We start from the raw sequence: 24,757 nt of genomic DNA, 5'->3' as shown, positions 1-24,757 counted from the left end.
CGAAACGAATACGTATAGCGTAAATCAAACATTCGAATTAGAATAGAAACCCCACGAACACAAATTTGCTGTGGCAGGTATGAAATATAAACTCCGTTACTCGCTCGTTACACTTGAAGGACAGATGTTGAATGGGCCGAAACGAGCCGCCGCATAACAGCGTAGTTGCCTGCTAACTTCGAAAGAAGGTAGATGCGGTCCCTAGCGCAAGTTATAACATCGTCGAAAATCAGTGCCGATGTGAGAGCTTTGGTAAACGCTTGTACACCGTCGTGGCGCAGCGGTAAGCGCTCGGGTTCATAATCCGAAGGTCACTGGATCGAATCTCGCGCCATACAACATTATTTTTAATTATTAGTTTTTTGTATTTCATATATATATATTATTAGTTTTTTGTATTTCATATATATATATATATATATATATATATATATATATATATATATATATATATATATATATATGAAATACAAAAAACTAATAATTAAAAATAATGTTGCATGGCACGAGATTCGATATATATATATATATATATGAAATACAAAAAACTAATAATTAAAAATAGTGTTGCATGGCGCGAGATTCGATCCGGTGACCTTCGGATTACGAACCCGAGCGCTTACCGCTGCGCCACGACGCTGTAGAAAATTATTAATCGTAGAGAGTATTTCACGGCAACGGTTTATTTTAACTGTCGATTTTCTCGACAACGGTTGAGAAGTGCATCTTGGTGCTTTGCCACATTACACCTCTGGCCATGAACTTTTATTATGCGCAGTATGAATCGAATCTGAATTTTACAATTGGCGGCCTCCCCTTGTTAGTAAAATTTTAGCCTCCAGACTTGAAGGGATGGTAGAGGGATATTGGGGGACTATCAGGCTGGATTTAGGAGGAACAGATATACGATGGATCAGATATTTTTATTAAGACAAGTGCTAGAGAAGTTTTATGAGTATGACAAGCAACTAAATCAGTTGTACATTGATTTTAAGCAAGCGTACGACAGCCTACATAGGAAGAAACTTACACAGATCATGAAAGAATTTATAATCCCACAAAAACTGGTCAATTTAACGGAAATGACAATGAAAGCAACAGTGTGTAAAGTAAGAATAGAGCAAGAACTGTCTGGTGAATTCGAAGTAAAGAGGAGGCTACGACAGGGAGATGTGATCTCTACAATGTTATTTAATTTAGTTTTAGAAAAGGTGATGCGGCAAAAGCCGATAAACCCAGGAGGAACAATACTTAATCGGCTAGTCAAGTGGTAGCATATGCGGATGACGTAGCATTAATGGCAAGGAATGTAAGGGCGCTAAAGGGGAACTACGATACGTTAGAGGAAGCAGCAAGAGAAGTAGGTTTAGAAGTAAACATAAACAAAACAAAGTATATTGTGATGGTGGAGCCCAATACAAACGGACAAAAGAATTCAGTAGTAATGAATGGGAAAGAATATGAAAGAGTGAAAACATTTAAATATTTAGGTTCTGTAATAACGGAGGACAATAAAGAACCAGTAGAAATTCAAGAAAGGATAGCGAGTGAAAATCGTTGTTATTTTGCCTTGCAGAACGTATTTAATTCCTGGAATGTTAGTAGGAATACAAAAATCAAAATATACACGACCATATTAAGACCTATAGTAATATTTGGATCAGAAGGCCCGGTTATGACATTAAAGGAGGAGAACTGATTATTGAGATGGGAAAGAAAGATAATGAGAAGGATTTTTGAAGCAGTGAGAGAGAAAGATGGCTGGAGAGAGAGAACAAATGTAAAACTACAAACACTTTTCGGACAGATGGATATTGTTGTTAGAATTAAGCAGGGAAGAATAAGATACGCAGGACATGTACAGAGATTGCCAGAAACTCGGAGTGTCAAGAAAGTTTTTATGGGAAAACCTGACGGGAGAAGGAGAACAGGGAGACCCAAAAAAAGGTGTCTGGACGATAAGGAAGAAGATCTAAAGGCGATGGGAATAAGAAACTGGAGGACGAAGGCGATAGACAGAGAAGAATGGAGGTAGGTGATGCAGGAGGCCAAGATTCTTCAAGGACTGTAGAGCCAACCAAGAAGAAGAAGAAGGAACGCGCGCTAAGGCAGCCGGTGTAGTTGCGCTGACCACTGTGTTGGGATGGCGCGGTGATCAGCGCAAATGCCTAATAACCGGGAGACCCAGGTCCGAATTCCAATCCTGCACAAATTTTCAACCTTCCGCATTGACTTAAAGCAATGCCCACTCACTGCAACGTCTGTAATCCCGTTGTGTCTTGTATTGTATGTTAACCGGGGGCCTAGAAACGACGGAGAGGCTCCGTCCCCGCCGCAGCCGCAATGGTCCACAACCCCACGGCGACTACCGCAGTCCACTTCACCCTTCCGCCGCCCCACAGGAACGTCTCACACCAGACGAGTGTAACCCCTATGTTTGCGTGGTAGAGTAATGGTGGTGTACGCGAACGTGGAGAACTTGTTCGCGCAGCAATCGCCGACATAGTGCAACTGAGGCGGAATAAGGGGAACCAGCCCGCATTCGCCGAGGCAGATGGAAAACCGCCTAAAAACCATCCACAGACTGGCCGGTTCACCGGACCCCGTCTCAAATCCGCCGGGCGGATTCGTGCCGGGGACCAGGCGCTCCTTCCCATCCGGAAAGCCGTGCGTTAGACCGCACAGCCAAGCGGGCGGGCCCCGTTGTGTTACTCTGCATGTAGTTACATATGACGAAAAAAAGTACGGCTTACACCATGCAATAAAGTCTCATTTCAAATTAAAGTTATTGCCATTTTTTTTGAAATAATGCCCCAGCAAATCCCATATACATCATATATCATAGTCGACTAATTCGTAGATTATCCGGAAGAGGCGCTACCACAACCATTACTTACCGTTGTCAGCTTTTCTTCCGTCCGCGGTAATATTAAAGTTTAGCCGAAGACACCACGACATATACGTCTGTAAACAAGGTCGTTTGGAGGTTATCGCTATTGAGATCTTCGCACAAACGTTAGACATTATGAAACTTCACGAAATGCCTGTTGGTTTCTGTCTCGGTTGTGCACCACCAGCAATGGAGAGTGGAGCTTTGACAATGCCAGCCACTTGAACTGGCGAAACGTCAGACAAATCATCAAACAAACGTCGGCCGAAGAACCCGAGAGTAGCCACGAAAGCGTTAACGGTTTTGTATTACGAAACTCCTTTGACGTTCAGCTGCGCTCAGCGGAATACTTTGATTTCGATGTCCTTTCTCGAGTATTATGTAAGTGAGATATTGGCAACAGTGTTGAGGCGGGAAGTGAGACGGGCGGCAGGTGCACGGCGAGTGAGCTGGCGATGACGGCGGCTTTTATTTCTGCGCGAGGGCCTCTGCCAGGCGCCAGCATCGGCCTGCACGTGCCCGCTGCCCCGGCGCTGCAGCAGCCAAGCTCGTACTGCTCAGCAAACGGCTAACGACCCTTCAGTGCACGTAACACACTCTCTCCCAACTGGTGAACTTGAAATCTGGTTTCGCAGGACAGAGTGGATCAGGTTGAGGAAAGGGGCCCAAATCAGTTGCTGTTAGTTGCACAAACATACAAACATTATAGCCGGCTGGTGTGGCCGACCGGTTGTAGGCGCTTCAGTCCGGAACCGCGCGATCGCTACGGTCGCAGGCTCGAATCCTGCTCGGGCATGGATGTGTGTGATGTCCTTAGGTTAGTTAGGTTTAAGTAGTTCTAAGTTCTAGGGGACTGATGACCTCAGAAGTTAAGTCCCATAGTGCTCAGAGCCATTTGAACCAAACTTTATTTTGCTAAAACACTTAATCACACATGCTCTTAAAATAATTCAAAAACAATATGGCTGAAGCCCAAAGCACAAGTTATTAAAATTGCCTTAAGAAATACACGCGGCTGAAGGCCTTAGTTACAAAATAGAAGAACTGAGGGCTTAAGGCTTGGATAACAACAATTTCTGTAAGAAAATTTTAAAATTTTTTAAACAAATGAGCTTTGAAATTTTAATTTAAGACAGCTGAAGGCCTTATCTTAAAATATTTCACATAAAGTGCGGCTGAAGGCCATATGCTGAGCATAGAACCACTCAAGACTTAAGGCCTGGGCCGGCCGCGCTGGCCGAGCGGTTCTAGGCGCTTCAGTCCGGAAGCGCGCGGCTGCTACGGTCGCAGGTTCGAATCCTGCCTCGGGCATGGATGTGTGTGATGTCCTTAGGTTAGATAGGTTTAAGTAGTTCTAAGTTCTAGGGGACTGATGACCTCAGATGTTAAGTCCCATAGTGCTCAGAGCCATTTTTTTATCTTAAGGCCTGGATAACGAAATTAAGATAGAGAGGAAAATTTTGAAATTTTCAAATTTTCAAATGCTTTTTTAAAAAAATTTAATTTAATACGGCTGAAGGCCTTATCTTAAATATTTCACATAAGGTTCGGCTGAAAGCGAGATACTGAACATTAAAACAAACTAAATTAATGCACGGCTGAAGGGCTCGCACATCACTCGAGACTAAAAGAAAATCACAATCCAAAACAACAGAACAGTGGTGCTCAGAAGTGTTCCAAGGATCGGCCTTGGGAGGAAACTCTAACAACAGTTTAGGTGAGACAGGCAGCCAAGCGTAACACTAAATAATGGGAGGGCAACACGACCTAGGGACGGCTGAAGAACCAACCAACAACCCAATCAATTCCCTTCCACCTGACCAACGGCACCACTACCGAAAATACCAGCGAGAACGAAGATACCAGCAGCACTACGTCTTGACAATTGGTGTCTAAATACAGTCACGGCACTATAACCACTCAAAAAAATTAACAACACCAAGGCTGTCGAACTATATGCCGTGCCGGACAGCATCAACGCGGCGAGGAACTGCAGTCATGGACTGTGCGGCTGGTACACACTGTTGCTTTCATTGCCATTTCCGTTAAATTGACCAGTTTTAGTGGGATTCTAAATTCTTTCATGATCCGTATAATTTTCTTCCTATGCTGTCGTACGCTTGCTTTAAATCAATGTACAACTGATGTAATCGCTTGTCATACTCATAAAACTTCTCTAGCACTTGTCTTAATAAAAATATCTGATCCCACGTGGATCTGTTCCTCCTAAATCCAGCCTAATAGTCCCCCAATATCCCTTCTACCATCCCTTCAAGTCTGGGGGCTAAAAATTTTACTAAATATCTTATATGTTACGTCCAAGAGAGTGATTCCACGATAATTACTACATTCTGACTTGTCGCCTTTTTTTATGTGACGGGCAGATAATTCCCATGTTCCAATCCTTATAGCACGCCTTCCGTCAGACCCAATTTCTCAGCCTACCCACACACTACTGATATAGCGCCCATTACCCTCATTACTCGCGGCATTTCGCCGATTCCCGTAAGAGTTCGTTCCTGGTGCGCATCCGCTCTGAAGAGATCATCCGCCGTCCTTGCCTTGATTGTATACGTGGTGTCATATATATTTCCGGAGTGTTGGAACCTAACAGCACAGGTTAAATTCCTGCCAGTGAAGGACTAGTTTGGCGCTTCGTTCGGAGTCTGCCGCGACATTACAAGTTATTAGGTTAGGGCTGCGCGGGATTAGCCGAGCGGTCTCAGACGCTGCAGTCATGGACTGTGCGGCTGGTCCCGGCGGAGGTTCGAGTCCTCCCTCGGGCATGGGTGTGTGTGTTTGTCCTTAGGATAATTTAGGTTAAGTAGTGTGTAAGCTTAGGGACTGATGACCTTAGCAGCTAAGCCCATAAGATTTCACACACACACGGCGAGGAAAAACACACTGCCGGAAAACTACGTTGACGACCAGGGCAGGTAACCAGAATGTTAACAGCCACAAGGCAGAAGATAGCTTTGGTGCACTTCACTAATAAATTATCATTTCAAAAGTTAAACACCGTACAGGAATACGGCTGCAAAATTTTGCAGACTCCTGTACACATACAGGGTGTTTCAAAAATGACCGGTATATTTGAAACGGCAATAAAAACTAAACGAGCAGCGATAGAAATACACCGTTTGTTGCGATATGCTTGGGACAACAGTACATTTTCAGGCGGACAAACTTTCGAAATTCGATATGCATGTGGGCAGCATTTGGTTTACTGACGAAGCTTATTTTTACCTGGACGGCTTCGTCAATAAACAGAACTGGTGCATATGGGGAACCGAAAAGCCCCATGTTGCAGTCCCATCGTCCCTGCATCCTCAAAAAGTACTGGTCTGGGCCGCCATTTCTTCCAAAGGAATCATTGGCCCATTTTTCAGATCCGAAACGATTACTGCATCACGCTATCTGGACATTCTTCGTGAATTTGTGGCGGTACAAACTGCCTTAGACGACACTGCGAACACCTCGTGGTTTATGCAAGATGGTGCCCGGCCACATCGCACGGCCGACGTCTTTAATTTCCTGAATGAATATTTCGATGATCGTGTGATTGCTTTGGGCTATCCGAAACATACAGGAGGCGGCGTGGATTGGCCTCCCTATTCGCCAGACATGAACCCCTGTGACTTCTTTCTGTGGGGACACTTGAAAGACCAGGTGTACCGCCAGAATCCATAAACAATTGAACGGCTGAAGCAGTACATCTCATCTGCATTTCGCCAGACACGTTGTCAAAGGTTTCGGGTAATTTCATTCAGAGACTACGCCATATTATTCCTACGCATGGTGGATATGTGGAAAATATCGTACTATAGAGTTTCCCAGACCGCAGCGCCATCTGTTGTTGAAAATTGTAACTACTGCCATTTCGAAAGTTTGTCTGCCTGAAAATGTACTGTTGTCCCAAGCATATTGCAACAAACGGTGTATTTCTATCGCTGCTCGTTTAGTTTTTATTGCCGTTTCAAATATACCGGTCATTTTTGAAACACCCTGTATGTTGCTGCTAGCCGGAACGGCCCAGGAAGCAACAACCGGCAGTGAATGAAGAGATTTCACAGCAGTTGAGGTTTCGTAAGAGGTTAACTGATTACTCAACTCCAGTATCCAGGTTGGTTAGTGGGCGACGAACTTTGCAGCTCCCGCAGCTAGCGCCTCACAACTCCGACCACGCGTGCACATTGCCAACAGCCCAGGTCTGACCTCGTGCCGCGGAGACTTCCTCGCTGCTCTGTCGCAACCGACCGACTGCCTCACACACACCACCACGCGGAAATATAGCGGTCACACCAAAGATGGTACAGCAGTACTACAATCGATAAGCGCTGCTGCTGCCACTGACGGAGGCACGTCAGCAACTCATTATGGTAGTAACTCAAGGAGCAATAAGACGCCACTCGATTGTAAGAAAATGCCGAATAAGAAACGACATCAACACGAGATGGGCAACGACTCATAACTGCTTCTCCCAGGTGCTGCGTCATTTCCGTTACAATAAGATACGCCCATGTTGCCGTGCGAAGTTTTTCGACAGGTAGCATATGCAGGGGTTCCCACTGTGCCTTCGCTCTGACAGATTGAGACAAAGCAAGTCGATGAGTAGGGGTCGCGATGTATTCTTTTAACAGCTGCTGTTGCGCCCAAGCTATGGCTTATGACAGTGGCGGCCGACGGATTGGTGGGAGAGTCATCGGCACAGCCGCGGAGAGATGAATCAGTCACACACGGAGGCGAAAGGCAGACAAACAATAGTCTCGCAGATAGTCAGTCTCCGGGAATCAGGAGTGGTGTCGCTATTTTCTACTACTAGTGTAGACCCCTAGAAATAAATAAAAACATTTTTCCACACGAAGCACGTTCGTAATCCCACTTTATCAGAAACGTTCACCATCTGTTCGATACTTCTGATGAGGCGAACCACCAAGGGTAACGCCCACTATTCCAGAGATGTCACAGAGAACGGTAACCGGAAAACTACCTTAATGAACTACAAAATAAACAGTGAGGAGGGCTACAGACTCGCAGCCTTGATTACCTCTTGCAGGCCGGCGGTGCGAAGGCGCTTGCGTCGTAAACAGTCACCACACCGCAGGCAGCAGGAAACGCTGAAGGCACTTTCGTATGACACGTGAGCAGAATTACGTCACGATGACAACTGCCACCTCTTTCGCCAATGACGGCCAATAAAAATGTATGTCAAGTATTCCCAGAAAATAGCATATGATATCCTTCCCTCCTAATCCTGTCATCCAACAAGGTACTCCAAAACGCCCAGCCATTTGTATCGAGTTTCTTTCAACAGCTTTTTCCTTTTACCTGTGTCGTTTTTCACAAACAGGTACGTCGACTGTCGAACTGATTATTCGATATTGGGCTCTCAACTTCTCATTTTACCTGCTGAATGTTAACGATTAATAGGCCTCTCATTTGTTTCCAGCTCTGTCACTTACATACAAGGTATCGCACTAAAATAAATGTCGTGTGACTACGGCCTCCCGTCGGGTACGCCGTTCGCCGGGTGCAAGTCTTTCGATTTGACGCCACTTCGGCGACTTGCGCTTCGATGGGGAGGAAATGATATTGATTAGGGCAACACAACACCCAGACCCTGAGCGCAGAAAATCTCCGACGCAGCCGGGAATCGAACCCGGGCCCTTCGGATTCACATTCTGTCGCGCTGATCACTTAGCTACCAGGAGCGGGCTGGGATCGCACTGGCAGTTCGTTACATGAGAAAAGAAGTAGTAACAGCAGGATGGAACGTTATTACATACATCACTATACTTGTTTGGAGGCATTCTCAGAATCATTGTAAATGCCTAGAGAAGATAGCCTGTTTCTCTTCTCGTCAGTTTTCTGTATCAGTTTGCTTATAAAAGCCGGCAACAATTTTTCTTTCGACTTGCAGATTTTCCAGAGCAGAAGATAGTAAGAATCTGCAGAACGACCTGCAGAGAACTGACGGATGGTGCAGACTCTGGCAGTTGACCCTGAACGTAAATAAATGAACATGTTTAACATTCATAGGAAAAGAAATCCACTACTGTACAGCTACACTATTGATGACAAATAGCTGGAGACAGCGTCTGCCGTGAAATATCTTGGCGTAACTATCCAGAGTGACCTTAAGTGGAATGACCATATAAAACAATGGGAAAAGCAGACACCAGACTCAGATTCATCGGAAGGATGTTAAAGGAAATGTAACTCTTCCGCACAAGAAGTGGCTTATAAGGCGCTTGTTCGCCCGATTCTTGAGTGTTGTTCATCTGTCTGGGATCCCTGTCAGGCAGGAGTGATAGAGGAGATAGAGAAGATCCAACGAAGAGCGGCGCCTTTCGTCACGGGATCATTTAGCTAGCGAGAGAGCGTTACGGAGATGCTAAACAAACTCCACTGGCAGACGTTACAAGAGAGGCGTTGTGCATTACGGGGAGATTTGCTGTTGAAATTTCGGGACTGCAGTTTTCAGGAGGAGTCAGACAACATATTACTTTCCCCCACACACATCTCGCGCATTGACCAGGAGGAGAAAATTCGGAAAATTAGAGCCAATACAGAAGCTTTCCGACAATCATTCTGTAGACGTAAGCGGTGTCGCCGTGCGGTTTGAGGCGTCATGTCACGGACTGCGGGGCCCCTCCCGCCGGCGGTTCGAGTCCTCCCTCGGGCATATGTGTGTGTGGGGGGGGGGGGGAGGGGGGGTGTTGGTTTTAGCATAGGTTAGTTTAAGCAGTGTGTAAGTTTAGGGACCGATGACCTAAGCAGTTTAGTCCCTTAGGAATTCACACACATTTGAACAATTTCTGCACTACTCGCCATTAAAATTGCTACACCACGAAGATGACGTGCTACAGACGCGAAATTTAACCGGGAGGAAGAAGATGTTGTGACATGCGAATGATTGGCTTTTCAGAACATTCACACAAGGTTGACGCCGGTGGCGATACCTACAACGAGCTTACATGAGGAAAGTTTCCAATCGATTTCTCATACACAAACAGCAGTTGACCGGCGTTGCCTGGTGAAACGTTGTTGTGATGCCTCGTGTAAGGAGGAGAAATGCGTACCATCACGTTTCCGACTTTGATAGAGGTCGGATTGTAGCCTATCGCGATTGAGGTTTATCGTATCGCGACATTGTTGCTCGCGTTGGTCGAGATCCAATGGCTGTTAGCAGAATCGGTGGGTTCAGGAGGGTAACACGGAACGCGGTGCTGGATCCCAACGGCCTCGTATCACTAGCAGTCGAGATGACAGGCATCTTATCCGCATGGCTCTAACGGATCGTGCAGCCACGTCTCGATCCCTAAGTCAACAAATGGGGACGTTTGCAAGACAACAACCATCTGCACGAACAGTTCGACGATGTTTGCAGCAGCAGTGACTATCAGCTCGAAGACCATGGCTGCGGTTACCCTTGACGCTGCATCACAGACAGGAGCGCCTGCGATGGTGTACTCAACGACGAACCTGGGTGCACGAATGGCAAAATCTCATTTTTTCGGATGAATCCAGGTTCTGTTTACAGCATCATGATTGTCGCATCCGTGTTTGGCGACATCGCGGTGAACGGACATTCGAAGCGTGTATTCGTCATCGCCATACTGGCGTATCACATGGCGTGATGGTATGGGCTGCCACTGGTTACACGTCTCGGTCACCTCTTGTTCGCATTGACGGCACTTTGAACGGTGGACGTTACATTTCAGATGTGTTACGACCCGTGGCTCTACCGTTCATTCGATCCCTGCGAAACCCTACATTACAGCAGGATAATGCACGACCGCATGTTGCAGGTCCTGTACGGGCCTTTCTGGATACAGAAAATGTTCGACTGCTGCCCTGGCGAGCACACTCTCCAGATCTCTCACCAATTGAAAAGTCTGGTCAATGGTGGCCGAGCAACTGGCTGGTCACAATACGCCAGTCACTACTCTTGATGAACTGTGGTATCGTGTTGAAGCTGCATGGGCAGCTGTACCTGTACACGCCATACAAGCTCTGTTTGACTCAATGCCCCTGCGTATCAAGGCAGTTATTACGGCCAGAGGTGGTTGTTCTTGGTACTGATTTCACAGGATCTATGCACCCAAATTGCGTGAAAATGTAATCACATGTCGTTCTGGTATAATATATTTACCCAATGAATACCCGTTTATCATCTGCATTTCTTCTTGGTGTAGCAATTTTAATAGTCAGTAGTGTAAGTGTAGGAACCGATTATCTTAGCAGTTTGGTCCCTTAGGAATTTACACACATTTGAACATTAAGTAGATGTAAATAGATTAATAAAACGGGAAGACAAAAGCACGGACGGCGGTACGGACAGAGCTGTTTCGAGCCTGAGTGACGGCAGGTTGTTAGAAGCGCGTGTCGGAGTACGCATTCAAAGGCTCAGCGCTCACAGCCCTCAGTAGGCCTGATGATCCTCTTCCTGTCGCTTGGCGCTTCTTTCGCCTCTGGTAATGACTTCAAAGACCACGTTAAAATGTGTGTCCCTCTTACACACCCACTATGTGCAGCAGAATAGGCGGCGACAAGTGGCAGATCTGACGACAGGGTTCAATGCTGCTGTAGGCACAAGTGTTTCGGAGGACGCTGTCGGCGAACGTTGCTGAACGAGGGGCTTCGCGGCAGGCTGCCGCTATGTGTTCCGTGTTGACCCAACAACATCGTCAGTTACGATTGCAGTGAGCACGGGATCAACGGAACTGGAGAGTGGATCAGTAAAAACGTGTCGCCTAGTCGGATGAATCACCAGGTCGACGGTCGTAGCCGTGTAGGTCGCCATCTAGACGAATGGCTGCTCTAAACATATCGCCTCACAGACGCAGGCCAACAGGGCATTACATGATAGGGGACTTCATTTGGATTTCCGTGGGACCTGTGGTAGTAATCTGAGGCACCATGACAGCTGTAGACTACGTGTGGACAGCCTGCATTCCTTCACGCTCGATGTCTTCTCCAACGGCGTGGCAGCTTTCGGCAAGATAAGTGTCCAGAATAGTGCATTATAGTGAGCTTACGTTGACGTATCGGCCAGCAAACTCGCCTGATCTGAATGCGGTGAAAAACATCTGGGACGCTGACGGGAGCGAGCTTCGTGCCCACAAACCACCAGCCCGTAAATTGCGGGAATTGCGTGGACTGTGCGTTGACATCTGCTGTCATATACCTCCGCTAATCTTGGTCTTGCCGAATCCATACCATGCAGAATAATTGTTTTACTGCGTTTCGAAGACGGACCAATACGCTGTTGAACAGGTGATGTTAATATTTTGGCTCAAGTGTAGACGGCAGGTAAGTCAGTTCAGAGATCGGAGCAAGGAAAGACAAACAGTTTTCGACGGTATCGTGCCATCGAAGTAGAGTAGTGTCGAGATCTGAGGGCAGATTTATCTCTTTTACACACGCTCACATAAATGACGCTGTCACGGTGTCTCGTCACGTTAGCGGCGCCTAGGAGTGGGGAGGGTGATTGTATCGAGTGACGAGACAGCGAGAAATAACCGGGGAGTAGGCCAAGGGACGTGTGCTCGCCGCGTGATTCAGACTTCCTGCCCTCGGCTCGCGCCACGCGCCGCCACACTAACCGCAGGGTCGACCTCACCCACTCGCTGGCTACGCGGGAAAGCTGCGTCTCTTCAGGCACACCGAGATATGTGAGAAATGACGCAGTCACATTTTCTGCATGCAGCACGACGCCGCATCATTCGCCCACGACCGCCAGATTTTGTCACGTATCTGCTTGGCTATTACAGCTCTTGAAAATCATTTACCACGGAGAAAATGTGGAAAATAATGCTTGTGCTACGGTACCTGGCGCTAAAAGAATATCTGAACCCATACGATATCGACAGGCAACCAATGAAAAAGAAACGCGTAGAAACACTATTTTGGCATGTGGTGCTGGCAGAGGGCACTAAAGGATTGGTTCAAAGTTTCTCTCTGTGAACGGTGTAGGAACTGCGTATTAGGCGCTTACTACGAAATGCTGAGTACTCAACAACGGTCGCTGACTTGCTGAAAGAGTGGACTGTTGTTTATAACATCCTATCGGGTTTGTAAACGATCAGGAAGGCATCGACACGGACAAAACGTGAAAGTGCAAGTATTTCAACGAGGTAGTTTTGTGGACCGCGGAAGTTTGAACGGTCCTTCCGAAGAACTGACTGACATCTTTGATGTGAGACACCAAGCTGTATTATTAATGTTGGCGCCGGTCGCAGCTCACGTCAGGTCATCGACATTACTCAGCGAGCAAGCTTCCACATACACTAGACTTCATAATTTTGTCTAGGACACATCATTCCGCAATCACATTAAAAATGTTTCGCATCCCCCGGTTCTGACCAAGGTTTTCGGGAGGTTTCCTTTCGTTGTAAGGCAAATGGTGGAACTGGAAATCCCCTCCCAAATATTCCCGGCTGGGACCCATTGCCCCACGACCGGCTCGCCTGTTACGAGGGTCACTCCAGTAGCAATACACCGAATTTTTTTTAAAAATCTAACTTTTATCTGTTCCTTCCGAGGTCGTAGAAACATTTTCCAACTTGTATTCATTTGTAATTCAAGCTGTCTGCGCAAGTCGCGCTGTCGTAGAACTTTGACAGGACGGCTTCTGAGCTAGATTGAAAAATGGTTCAAATGGCTCTGAGCACTATGGGACTTAACATCTGTGGTCATCAGTCCCCTAGAACTTAGAACTACTTAAACCTAACTAACCTAAGGACATCACACACATCCATGCCCAAGGCAGGATTCGAACCTGCGACCGTAGCAGTCTCGCGGTTCCGGACTGAGCGCCTAGAACCGCTAGACCACCGCGGCCGGCTTCTGAGGTAGAGGTTCGTCTAAATCAGTGTTCGGTTCCGAGAATGAGACAGTGACAGACATTCATAAGAGACTGACGAAGGTGTAGAGGGATGATGCTGTTGATCGCAGGGCAGTTACCCGTTGGGCAAGCAGATTATCTGGCGAAAGCTAGCACGCCAATACTCAGGACTTCTGGCGCAGCGGCAGACCGGGCCCTGCACAGACTCCTGACAGTCTGTAGCAGATCCACAGTCTGATTTCTGCTAAGAAACGCATAAACAGTGAACGAACTGTCAATTCGATCGGTAGTAGGACAAGCAAGTGTGTGCAGAATATTGAGAGAGTTAAAGATGAGAAAGATTTGGGTCAGATGGATGCCGAGAAACCACCACCGAGTCGCAAGGCTTGGGTGGACAAGATTGAAACATCCACCCAACCTTCCTGACCTTGCACCATTTCATTACCACATCTTCGGAACGGGAATTGAAGATTATATATCCCTTGTGGAGGCTGCTAAACAGTGCTAAACGTGCTAGTCGTGGCTTCTACCCTGCAGGACTTATTTTAACGGTGGCGTAAGGAAGTTGCGCGGAGATTATGTGGAAAAATGACATTTTATCTTCAAGAAAGTACCAACTTACTGTAAAAATATCAAAGATACGGTAAATGAATTGGCTATTAAGAGGACCTGCGTATTTATGTATGTATGACCCTCGTATTTGGCTGAAAACTTCATGACTCTTCAGTGCATCATTTTCGAGCAGCTCACCGTACCTATGGGGGTACGGAATGGAAAGTGATAGAAAAATAAAAAACGAAAAGGTCCTCCTAGGAAGCTGCTCGTGCTAGCCATCCTAGCTGCGCGCAGCAATGCATGTTTTTGTTATTCTAAACCTTGTGACGAAACATCTATTTTTGGAGTGGTTTTATATTACGCTTGCACCTTCACTATCCATTACATTAGGTGTACCGTGATGGAAAACGTCGGCTAACACACTTCAGATTACCGATAGACCGATTTCTGAAAAGCAATATGGAGATAATGTATGTGAGTAAAGACACGAGTTTTGAAATCGTTGAGCGCTACTGCGGATGTTTTACGCCACTAGAGATCCAAAGTAACCATAAATAGTGAAAGAGAGAAAGAGAAGTGGTCGAGCAAACATCCTCGACATTTGGCTACGTAAAGGGTCATCTCCAGTAGAAAAAAAGTGTAGTGATTGAAGAAAGAATAATTTTATTTAAGTCCAGGATAGAGAAAAACAACCTGATGAAAGGTCAGGGTAGGGAAGTGAACGTAGAATCGATCAAAATTTTCCGAATAATCGTAAATCGGAAACACGCCGTTTGGAAGCTACCTGTACATCCAGCACGCAGAAGCTCGTCCACTAAGGGTACCTATTTGGGTATGCCTAGCAGCGCGATTCTGTCTTAACAAATTAATGGCATTACGGTACACTTAGCGCAGTTAATGTAATAGTCGAGCTTTTCCAATAGACATCACAGAAAATTCACATCTAACATAGCCAGCCACAGAAAGGATTTTACAGTTTGCCCAGTTTTCACTGTTCATCTAGAACCATGATCTTCAACTAAATTAATTAAAACCACACTCTTTAGCATAAGAGGTATTCGCTGGCGCAAGTTAGTTTAAATGCGTATACTTCCGCGTACTCGTCGCTGATTGGCGGGCGTTTTATGCCCTTAGCTCCACAACGACGCATTTCTGACCTACCGTTTTACGAAAAATTTTCTCGATGCACGTCCCCTCCGCTGCTCTGATTAGCAGGTTATTATTATACAGTATACGTCATATGAAATTAACTATCAATAATACCTGTATAGTAAACGCGGAAATTTAATAGAAGAAAAAATAAAGACCTATTATGTCAGGGCTTAAATTTATTACACGGACAGATTTCCTGAAATACAGATAAATCGTTTATTCTCTGCAACGTCTACTTCTACGACCGAGGTGTTTTTTGCAGGCCTACTATTTCGCTTTCATAAATGTAACACAAATGGTTAGTTGTTTCCTTCTTCCTGACGTCACTCCATTTCCATTGCATTTTCATCAAATAGTCTCTGCTGATCGTGTATCTCGAATTTGTTGGCGTCTCTGGACCTTTTCTTATGCCACAACACTATTTTAACTTATGGGGAGGACTTGGTGCACCTTCTGTATAGAAGCCGAATAGTTTATAGCCCGCCCAAGTCAAGTATGTTCCCAAAAGGAGAACGGTGCATTTTTGAGCTGATGGCGTTGAAATCTGATAGCGATGTAGTTCTTTCCTATTATTTTCTATTTCTCGGAAGTATCATACTGACGACCATAAGGCATGACATTCTGTGCTGAACCTTTTGTCTGCCTTGAATACACCTCTCCATTTACTTCCCCTTATTAAGATTTATTGAAGTAAATTCTTGCTAGTAGTTTATTATTATCGTCTGTGTATGTTACGACTTATTCAAGCAACCATGTCTCATTGAAAAATATATCCAATTACAGATCGCGCACTTTAACTTGCCCCTGAGCGGAGTGTGCTAGGAGCTGTGGTGGTAAATTACTATGGGACCAAACTGCTGAGGTCATCGGTCTATAGGCTTACACACTAGTTAATCTAACTCAAACTAGCTTACGCTAAGGACAGCGCACACACCCATGCCCGAGGGAGGACTCGAACCTCCGACAGGGGCAGCCGCACGAACCGTGGCAAGGCGCCCACAGACTGCGCAACAGTATCTTTCAAAGTAACGGGGGTCGGCTCGCAGTGCATTGACTGTTGGGACAAGTTCTGTTAGGACAGCCAGATTATTCGTAGGCTGTTCGGGAAGTAAGATCCGATCGGGCGCGAAATGTAAACCATAGTTAAAATCCGATGAAACTTTGCACAGGTGTGTTGGACAGTGTCTCTAGTACGCCTGTCTATGGCGTGTTCTCAGTTCTAAGCGCACAGTGAGCACGTAAAGATGCCTACAAAATACTGTCTTCCGCGAAGTATGGTGGCCAGGTGAGAGATTTCGCCTGTTGTCCTGCAGCCCACATACACAACTGTCATAAGGTTCCTTCTTCGTAACAATTGAAGACATGCACGGAAAAACGGGCTAGGCCTCAAATGTAAAAACTTAGAGATAAGTGTTGCGATCTGTTGAAGGGTACGGAAACTATCAAAATTGACACTGGTCTCACCACTAAGTGATATTTATATATTTAAGTGATATAATCACTTAGGGGTGAGACCAATGTCAATTTTGATAGTTTCCGTACTCAGCAACAGAACGCAACACTTATCTCTAAGTTTTTACATTTGAGGCCTAGCCCGTTTTTCCGCGCATGTATTCACTTCGCCGAGTTCTGCAGGGGCAACGAAGATGCTCCTGCAAAATTTTCAATGGGAGGTGGTTGATCACCCACAATACAGCCCGTAATTGGCTCCCCCTGAGTTTCATCTCTGGCTCAGATGAACAGCTGGCTACGAAAACATTTCGGCAAGGCAGCGAGCTATGGGCCAGCGTAGAGAATAGGCGAAAAGCGCAGGGGTACCGTTCTAAGACGAGGGTATTGGAAAGTTGGTACAACGCTACGACAGACGTCTAAATCGGAGCGGAGACTGTATAGAGAAGAAGCTGGAAGGTTTAGCTAACAGTCGCAAATAAAACATTTTTAATTTTCACAGTAATTTCCATTTCGCGGCCGATCGGACCTTACTTTCCGAATAAAGAAACAAACATGTCATGGGTTAATATGTCGCAGAAGTGAAACATACTTTGACGGCGAATCACTAGTAAGACGAGGCACAGGCTTCTCGCTCGTTTTGGAAATAATATTAATAATCACTACGAACAACAGTGCACGCGAATCAACACTAGATTCACTAGGGTACTTACTGCTGCGACACACAGTGCTGTTAAGTACCTATGGTTGACAAGGAGCATAGCATTCTGGAGTGACACGAAGTCGGCCGATCAGAAAGGCCAAGTAGAAGTGTGTGAACTGTACGACAGAATAAATTTAAAAAAAAAACAATTGTCTGTTCCTTTTCACCGCGATACGCAACATTGCCACCCTCATGACTGTTAACAAAGGCTGCTAGCTCTGTTCTGTGTTTGTGTGTTAGTGGATTAGATTTTTATTTTGTGAAGAGGCGGAGAATCAGAATTAACACAGACGGGTTGGGATGAAACTGCATAACAACGAAATCCACGCTGGCCAGTGTTCCAGATGAACAGAATGCCCAGATTCGACCCAATTCCGACGCACCTCCTAGTCTCGAAAGCTAGTGCTCGGTATGCTACATGGAGCGAGTAAATCCATTGGTCAATATGTCTCACAGTAACAGAAAACATTCAAAATCTAGGCGATGTCGAAGGGGCCATTTTTTATTAAGAAGACAGAAGGACAAGCGTCTGAAATTAACGCTGGGTTTAAAAATCGATCCTTCAGTATCGATAACAAATTCTTTGAAACATAGTAAATCGATGTAAAAGATACAACACCGATACTCGATAATGGCACACAGGCTACTTGTTACAACTGTAAATAAGTTTTTCGTGACTTAAATGAATCTTTTTGGGAATATGTCTCACAACGACACCAATAAAGCACTTTTGCTAGTTGTCAAACGTGGCCATGCACACCATTAATCAACCACACCGCTTAAACCTCAGAGATGACAACCTTTCACGGTTCATTCTGTTCATGCTTTAGTGGTATGTGTCTCTGTCGTTTGAGTCTTGTTTTTCTTTCTTTTTTTTCTTCATTGCTAAAATGATATTTCGACTTACATAGATACATCCTCCATTTATGATAAGTAAGATAACATTTGATCCAGTAAATATAGGTACTTACATAAAGGAAACCCACATATCCAGAATTAAGTTTTTTCTTTGTATTCTGTCAGTTGTCGAATAATTGAAGGAGTCAGCGAAAAAAAAGTGCTAAACCTCAATATCGCAACGTTGAGTCTAGTCACGTTAAATGTAGTGTTTTCGAATGCGTCGCATACCGGTAAACAAGTACTTCTAAATTGTTGATGGTGTACAGCAACCAGCTAAAAATTGGTTTCTGATTATTTTATTCAAAAAGATCCATTACCTGATTCGGATTTACACAATTCATCACAAGACGGCTTTCAAGCTCTTGTCAAAACATATGATGCACTGGTTTACTGCTGCCTTGCCGTGGAATGTCCATGTGGTGCATCTATTTTTGCGGTTTTCTTCCAACGAAATATATTCACAAAGATGTTTGTATCTTCGTCATCACATTCGTCAGTTTGCATTATACAATACTTTCGTTTGGACAAAAAAACGATTTTCCAATGTGACCACTTTTTTATTCGCAAAACACTATTTTTTTATATGTTGTGAATGAAAACATGTGGTGCACATTGGGAATTCGTTTCGTGGCCAAACGAAAGTGTTGTATAATGCAAAATGACGAATGTGCTGATGACAACATCTTTGCGAAGCCGGCCCATGTGGCTGAGCGGATCTAGGCGCTTCAGTCGGGAACCACGCTGCTGCTACGATCGCAGGTTCGAATCCCGCATCGGGCATGGATGTGTGTGATGTCCTTAGGTTAGCCAGGTTTCGAATCCTGCATCGGGCATGGATGTGTGTGATGCCCTTAGGTTAGTTATGTTTAAGTAGTTCTAAGTCTAGGGGACTGATGACCTCCGATGTTAAGTCCCATCGTGCTTAGAGCCATTTGAACCATCTTTGCGAATATAATTCATTGGAAGAAACTCGCGAGACCAGATGCTCCACATGGATATGTCACCAGTAAACCAATGTATCATTTGCTTTGACAAAACCATGAAAGCCGTCTGGTGATGAATTGTGTACATTCGAAACCGGTAACGGTGCTTTTTGAGAAAAATAACCGAAAACCAATTTGTGGCTGGTTCCTGCCGGCAAGAAATTTATTTCATACAACAGCCACTGTCTCCGACCATGTTTTTATTTGACAAAATTGCAACAAGTAGTTCTATTTGTACCGCCAGAAATTTGTACTATGTAAATTGTTTTGTCTTATTGCATTTGTATTCAAATGGCTCTAAGCACCATGGGACTTAACATCTGAGGTCATCAGTCCCCTAGACTAGGAACTACTTAAACCTAACTAACCTAAGGACATCACACATATCCATGCCCGAGGCAAGATTCGAACCTGCGACCGCAGCAGTAGCTCTTTTGCGGACTGAAGCGCCTAGAACCGCTCATCCACAGCGGCCGGCTGCGTTTGTATTCTTGTATTTGAATTTAACGAGCATATAATGTGCTCTCGTGTGTTTCCCCTTTCTTCCGCTGACCCTTCAGTTTTATTCTTTTCGTATGTTACTTTGGAAGATACTACCATGCGGGGTAGCCGCACGGTCATAGGCGCCTTGCCACGGTTCGCGCGGCTGCCCACGTCGGAGGTTCGAGTCCTCTCTCGGGCATGGGCGTGTATTGTCCTTAGCGTAAGTTAGTTTAAGTAAGATTAAGTAGTGTGTAAGCCTAGGGACCGATGACCTCAACAGTTTGGTCCCACAAGAACTTACCACCAATTTGCTTGCTTTGAAAGATAATTATTACAAATAACAAACAGTTTCAAACAGTTTTCACGCGGTCAGTTTTAACATTAAGGGTGATTATGAATTGATACAGCAATGTAGGGACATCACATTCGCCTACGAGCTACGTCAGAGGTTATTTTATTTTTTAACCCTTACGTTGTTAGGAAGCGTGCTCCAAGAAGTGGAGGGGAATTCCGTGATACGTTCAAGTGGAGTGAGTAGTAAGAATCACTTTTTACGTGAATCACTATATGAACTACCAACAGGTAATTAAAAAAAATCATTACTGTCTCTAAACAAAAAAGTTGTGGGATATGTAACGTTAATTATCCCTTTTTTGGGTCATCACCCCTCTGGTTTGTTGCGACTTGCAACAACTCCCTCTCCTACTTTATTTATTAATAAATTAATACAATATGAGACATATTTTTATGCTGATTTTTAAACCATTCTGTACAATCATCATGGGGTAACATTGATGTTAGATACATCTACACTACTGGCCATTAAAATTGCTACACCAAGAAGAAATGCAGATGATAAACGGGTATTCTTTGACAAATATATTATACTAGAACGACATGTGATTACATTTTCACGCAATTTGAGTGCATAGATCCTGTAGATTCTGAGAAATCAGTACCCAGAGCAACCACCTCTGGCTGTAATAACGGCCTTGATACGACTGGGCATTGAGTCAAACAGAGCTTGGATGGCGTGTACAGGTACAGCTGCCCATGCAGCTTCAACATGATACCACAGTTCATCAAGAGTAGTGACTGGCGTATTGTGACGGGCCAGTTGCTCGGCCACCATTGACCAGACGTTTTCAGTTGGTGAGAGATCTGGAGAATGTGCTGGCCAGGGCAGCAGTCGAACATTTTCTGTATCCAGAAAGGCCCGTACAGGACCTGCAGCATGCGGTCTTGCATTATCCTGCCGTAATGTAGCGTTTCGCAGGAATCGAATGAAGGGTGGAGCCACTGGTCGCAACTCATCTGAAATGTAACGTCCACTGTTCAAAGTGCCGTCAGTGCGAACAAGAGGTGACCGAGACGTGTAACCAATGGCACCCCATTCCACCACGCCGAGTGATACGCCAGTATGGCGATGACGAATACACGCTTCCAATGTGCGTTCACCGCGATGTCGCCAAACACGGATGCCACAATCATGATGCTGTAAACAGAACCTGGATTCATCCGAAAAAATGTCGTTTTGTCATTGGTGCAGCCAGGTTCTTCGTTGAGTACACCATCGCAGGCGCTTCTGTCTTTGATGCAACGTCAAGGGTAACCGCAGCCATGGTATCCGAGCTGATAGTCCACGCTGCTGCAAACGTCGTCGAACTGTTCGTGCAGATGGTTGTTGTCTTGCAAACGTCTCCATCTGTTGACTCAGGGATCGAGACGTGGCTGCACGATCCGTTACAGCCATTCGGATAAGATGCCTGTCATCTCGACTGCTAGTGATACGAGGTCGTTGGGATCCAGCACGGCGTTGCATATTACCCTCCTGAACCCACCGATTCCATATTCTGCTAACAGTCGACCAACGCGAGCAGTAATGTCGCTATACGATAAATCGCAATCGCGATAGGCTATAATCCGACCTTTATCAAAGTCGGAAACGTGATGGTACCCATTTCCCCTCCTTACACGAGGCGTACAACAATGTTTCACCAGGCAAACTGTCGTTTGTGTATGAGAAATCTGTTGGAAACGTTCCTCATGTCAGCACGTTGTAGGTGTCGCCAGGGGCGCCAACCTTGTGTGAATGCTCTGAAAAGCTAATCATTTGCAAATCAGAGCATCCTCTTCCTGTCGGTTAATTTTCGCGTGTGTAGCACGTCATCTTCGTGGTGTAGCAATTTTAATGGCCAGTAGTGTATGATTTTGTGTTGATTATTATCAGCTATCAGTGCTTAGACGTTGACGATGAAATCGAAATCATGACGTTCTTCCAACATCACTCTTTGCTAGCCGTAGAGAGATGTGTGAGCATGTGGTGGGTCTACTCACCGAGGCTGTTGTCGAGGGGGTGCGGGTGCAGCAGCTGGCCGCCGCTCTGCGTCTGCGTCTGCACCACCGTCTGCGTCTGCCGCACCGCCGCCATCTGTAGGGCAAAGCAGCAACCATCACACACACCGCTGCACACAAAGCAGGCAGAGAGCTTACAAAGCTAGCAACAGCTTAAGCTTCGCGTCTGAGGTTCTGGAGCACCCGTGCACGAGAACTCCTCCCAGACACCTCCGACTTCTTGCAGAAAGACATTTGACTGTCGATAGTTCGAAATTCGAGTGATCAAAGAAAAAGTTCGAATAACTGATAATTCGATCCAACGAAAGTTTGACCGATCGTGATGGAATTAAGAATCCTATCGAAATAAGGATATCCCCAACAAAAGTGAAGTTAAAAATGTGACTTTAGTTTAATTTCAATACTAGGCCCTATTCTCATTTATTTACAGAACGAAGCAGAAAGAAAAACTCAAACTGATTAACTTTTTTAACGTACGGCATATAGAAATTTTCTAAAACACAAAAGACACTTCAGGTTTACCATTTAAGGCAATCAGTGTCCTTTTTCTGCTTCTGTCACCTCCAGCGTGCCTGGTCAAGCGAATTTTCTATTGTGACCGTCGCCGTCTACTTCTGTCCTAATGATGTTAACTACGAAGCATTTCCAATGACATCTTTGCCTCGTTTATATTCACAAATGGAACTGGCTCTGCTCCTTCTTCTGCTACGTCATCGCCTTTGTTCTTGTCTCCCGCAACTGCCGGATTTGCCGCCGCAGACTTCCACCGTGATCATTAAGATGCACATCATCAAAAGTCATGTTTTGCTCTTGCCAGGATGAAGACCCCCAGATTTTCGAGTCAGTTTATCTGCCCTACATCTACAGTATATCTACATACATACACCGCAAACCGCCATACGGTCCATGGTGACGAGTACCTTCTACCACTACTAGTCCTACCGTTTCCCGTTCCTCGCAAATGGAACTTGTCCCACGCATGTTCTATGAGTGACAGATTTGGGGTTTCAGTCCGGAACCGCGCGACCGCTACGGTCGCAGGTACGAATCCTGCCTGGAGCATGGATGTGTGTGATGTCCTTAGGTTAGTTAGGTTTAAGTGGTTCTAAGTTCTAGGGGACTCATGACCTCAGATGTTAAGTCCCATAGTGCTCAGAGCCATTTGAACCATTTGAACAGATTTAGGGATCTTGCTGGCCATGGGAGTACCTCAACGTCACACGGACAGTTCATAGAGACAAGTGCAATGCGTGAACGAGCCTCGTTCTCTTGAAAAATGCCACCACGATACGGTCACGTGAAAGGTAATATATGAGAATGCAGAAGAACGTACCGTTCTGCCGCCAGAATTCCCTCAATCACCAACACCCGTAACCTAAAGTCATACGCGGTGGCTCCCGACACGCCAGCAGTAAGAGCACTGAATCTCTCCAAAACATTCAACGAATGGGGCCTCTTCTCAGGTTGCCGCCATACTCATCGACAGTGACCATCCGGGGTAGTGCAGAACCAGCCACGGTACCATTCCAAACGCAGCCGTTTTTGTTGTGGTGTTAGTGGCAGCCTACGCACGGTATGGTAATTCCCTTGTCCAGCCGTTGCTAGTCTCTGACCAGTGATGTGGGATGACGCAGTGTGTTGCGAAAAGTACATTATTTGTTCTCGGGTGATAGCCGCAAATGTGAAGGCTGTACAATGTGCTTGGTGCCCAATACAGCGTTCCTTGCCTGTGGTAGTCGTTGTTGACCGTGGCCGAGCGGTTCTGGGCGCTTCAGTCTGGAACCGCGCTGCTGCTACGGTCGCAGGTTCGAATCCTGCCTCGGGCATGGATGTGTGTGATGTCCTTAGGTTAATTAGGTTTAAGTAGTTCTTAGTTCTAGGGGACTGATGACCTCAGATGTTAAGTCCCATAGTGCTTCGACCCCTTTGAAACCCCCCCCCCTTCCCTCCCCCCACCACCGTTGTTGACCGGCAACATGTGTGCCTACCCTTCACGTTCTCGTGTAGTACGACATCGAGACACTTTCACACCCGAATGTCTCATCTGTATAATACGCGATTCGACCAGCCGGTCAAATGGGGGCCCACATTGAGACGTCTGTCAAACTCTTTCACGTGCTGATAACACTGTCTCACACCAGTATACGGCATCCCCGTGTATTTCACAGCGATCACTCGACATCTGACGCTGTTCACGCTCCTTATACGCCCTGAGCCCTGGTAACAACACAGACACGAACAACGCTAACGTACTCTGATGACCGTCCTTCCTGTCACAAAAAGTTACAACTATAATCATCTATATAGACCGATGGCGTGCGCACGTAAAAAGTTACAGGGCTATTACAAATGATTGGAGCGATTTCATAAATTCACTGTAGCTCCATTTACTGACATATGGTCACGACAGACTACAGATACGTGGAAAAACTCATAAA

General features: G+C 45.6%; 1 protein-coding gene across 2 annotated transcripts in view; it reads right to left on the bottom strand.

The window, feature by feature from the left end:
- The window catches only part of LOC126470606 (uncharacterized), a 370,403-nt gene that overhangs the window by 126,833 nt on the left and 218,813 nt on the right, over positions 1–24,757 (bottom strand). For both annotated transcript variants that reach the window (XM_050098570.1, XM_050098563.1), the window contains exon 2: positions 22,302–22,395. In XM_050098570.1, the coding sequence (XP_049954527.1) occupies positions 22,302–22,395 (94 nt within the window). The remainder of the gene's footprint in view (positions 1–22,301; positions 22,396–24,757) is intronic.

The sequence above is a fragment of the Schistocerca serialis genome, chromosome 1 (assembly GCF_023864345.2).
Source record: "Schistocerca serialis cubense isolate TAMUIC-IGC-003099 chromosome 1, iqSchSeri2.2, whole genome shotgun sequence".
NCBI lineage: Eukaryota > Metazoa > Arthropoda > Insecta > Orthoptera > Acrididae > Schistocerca > Schistocerca serialis.
This window is presented reverse-complemented; position numbering and strand designations above follow the sequence as displayed.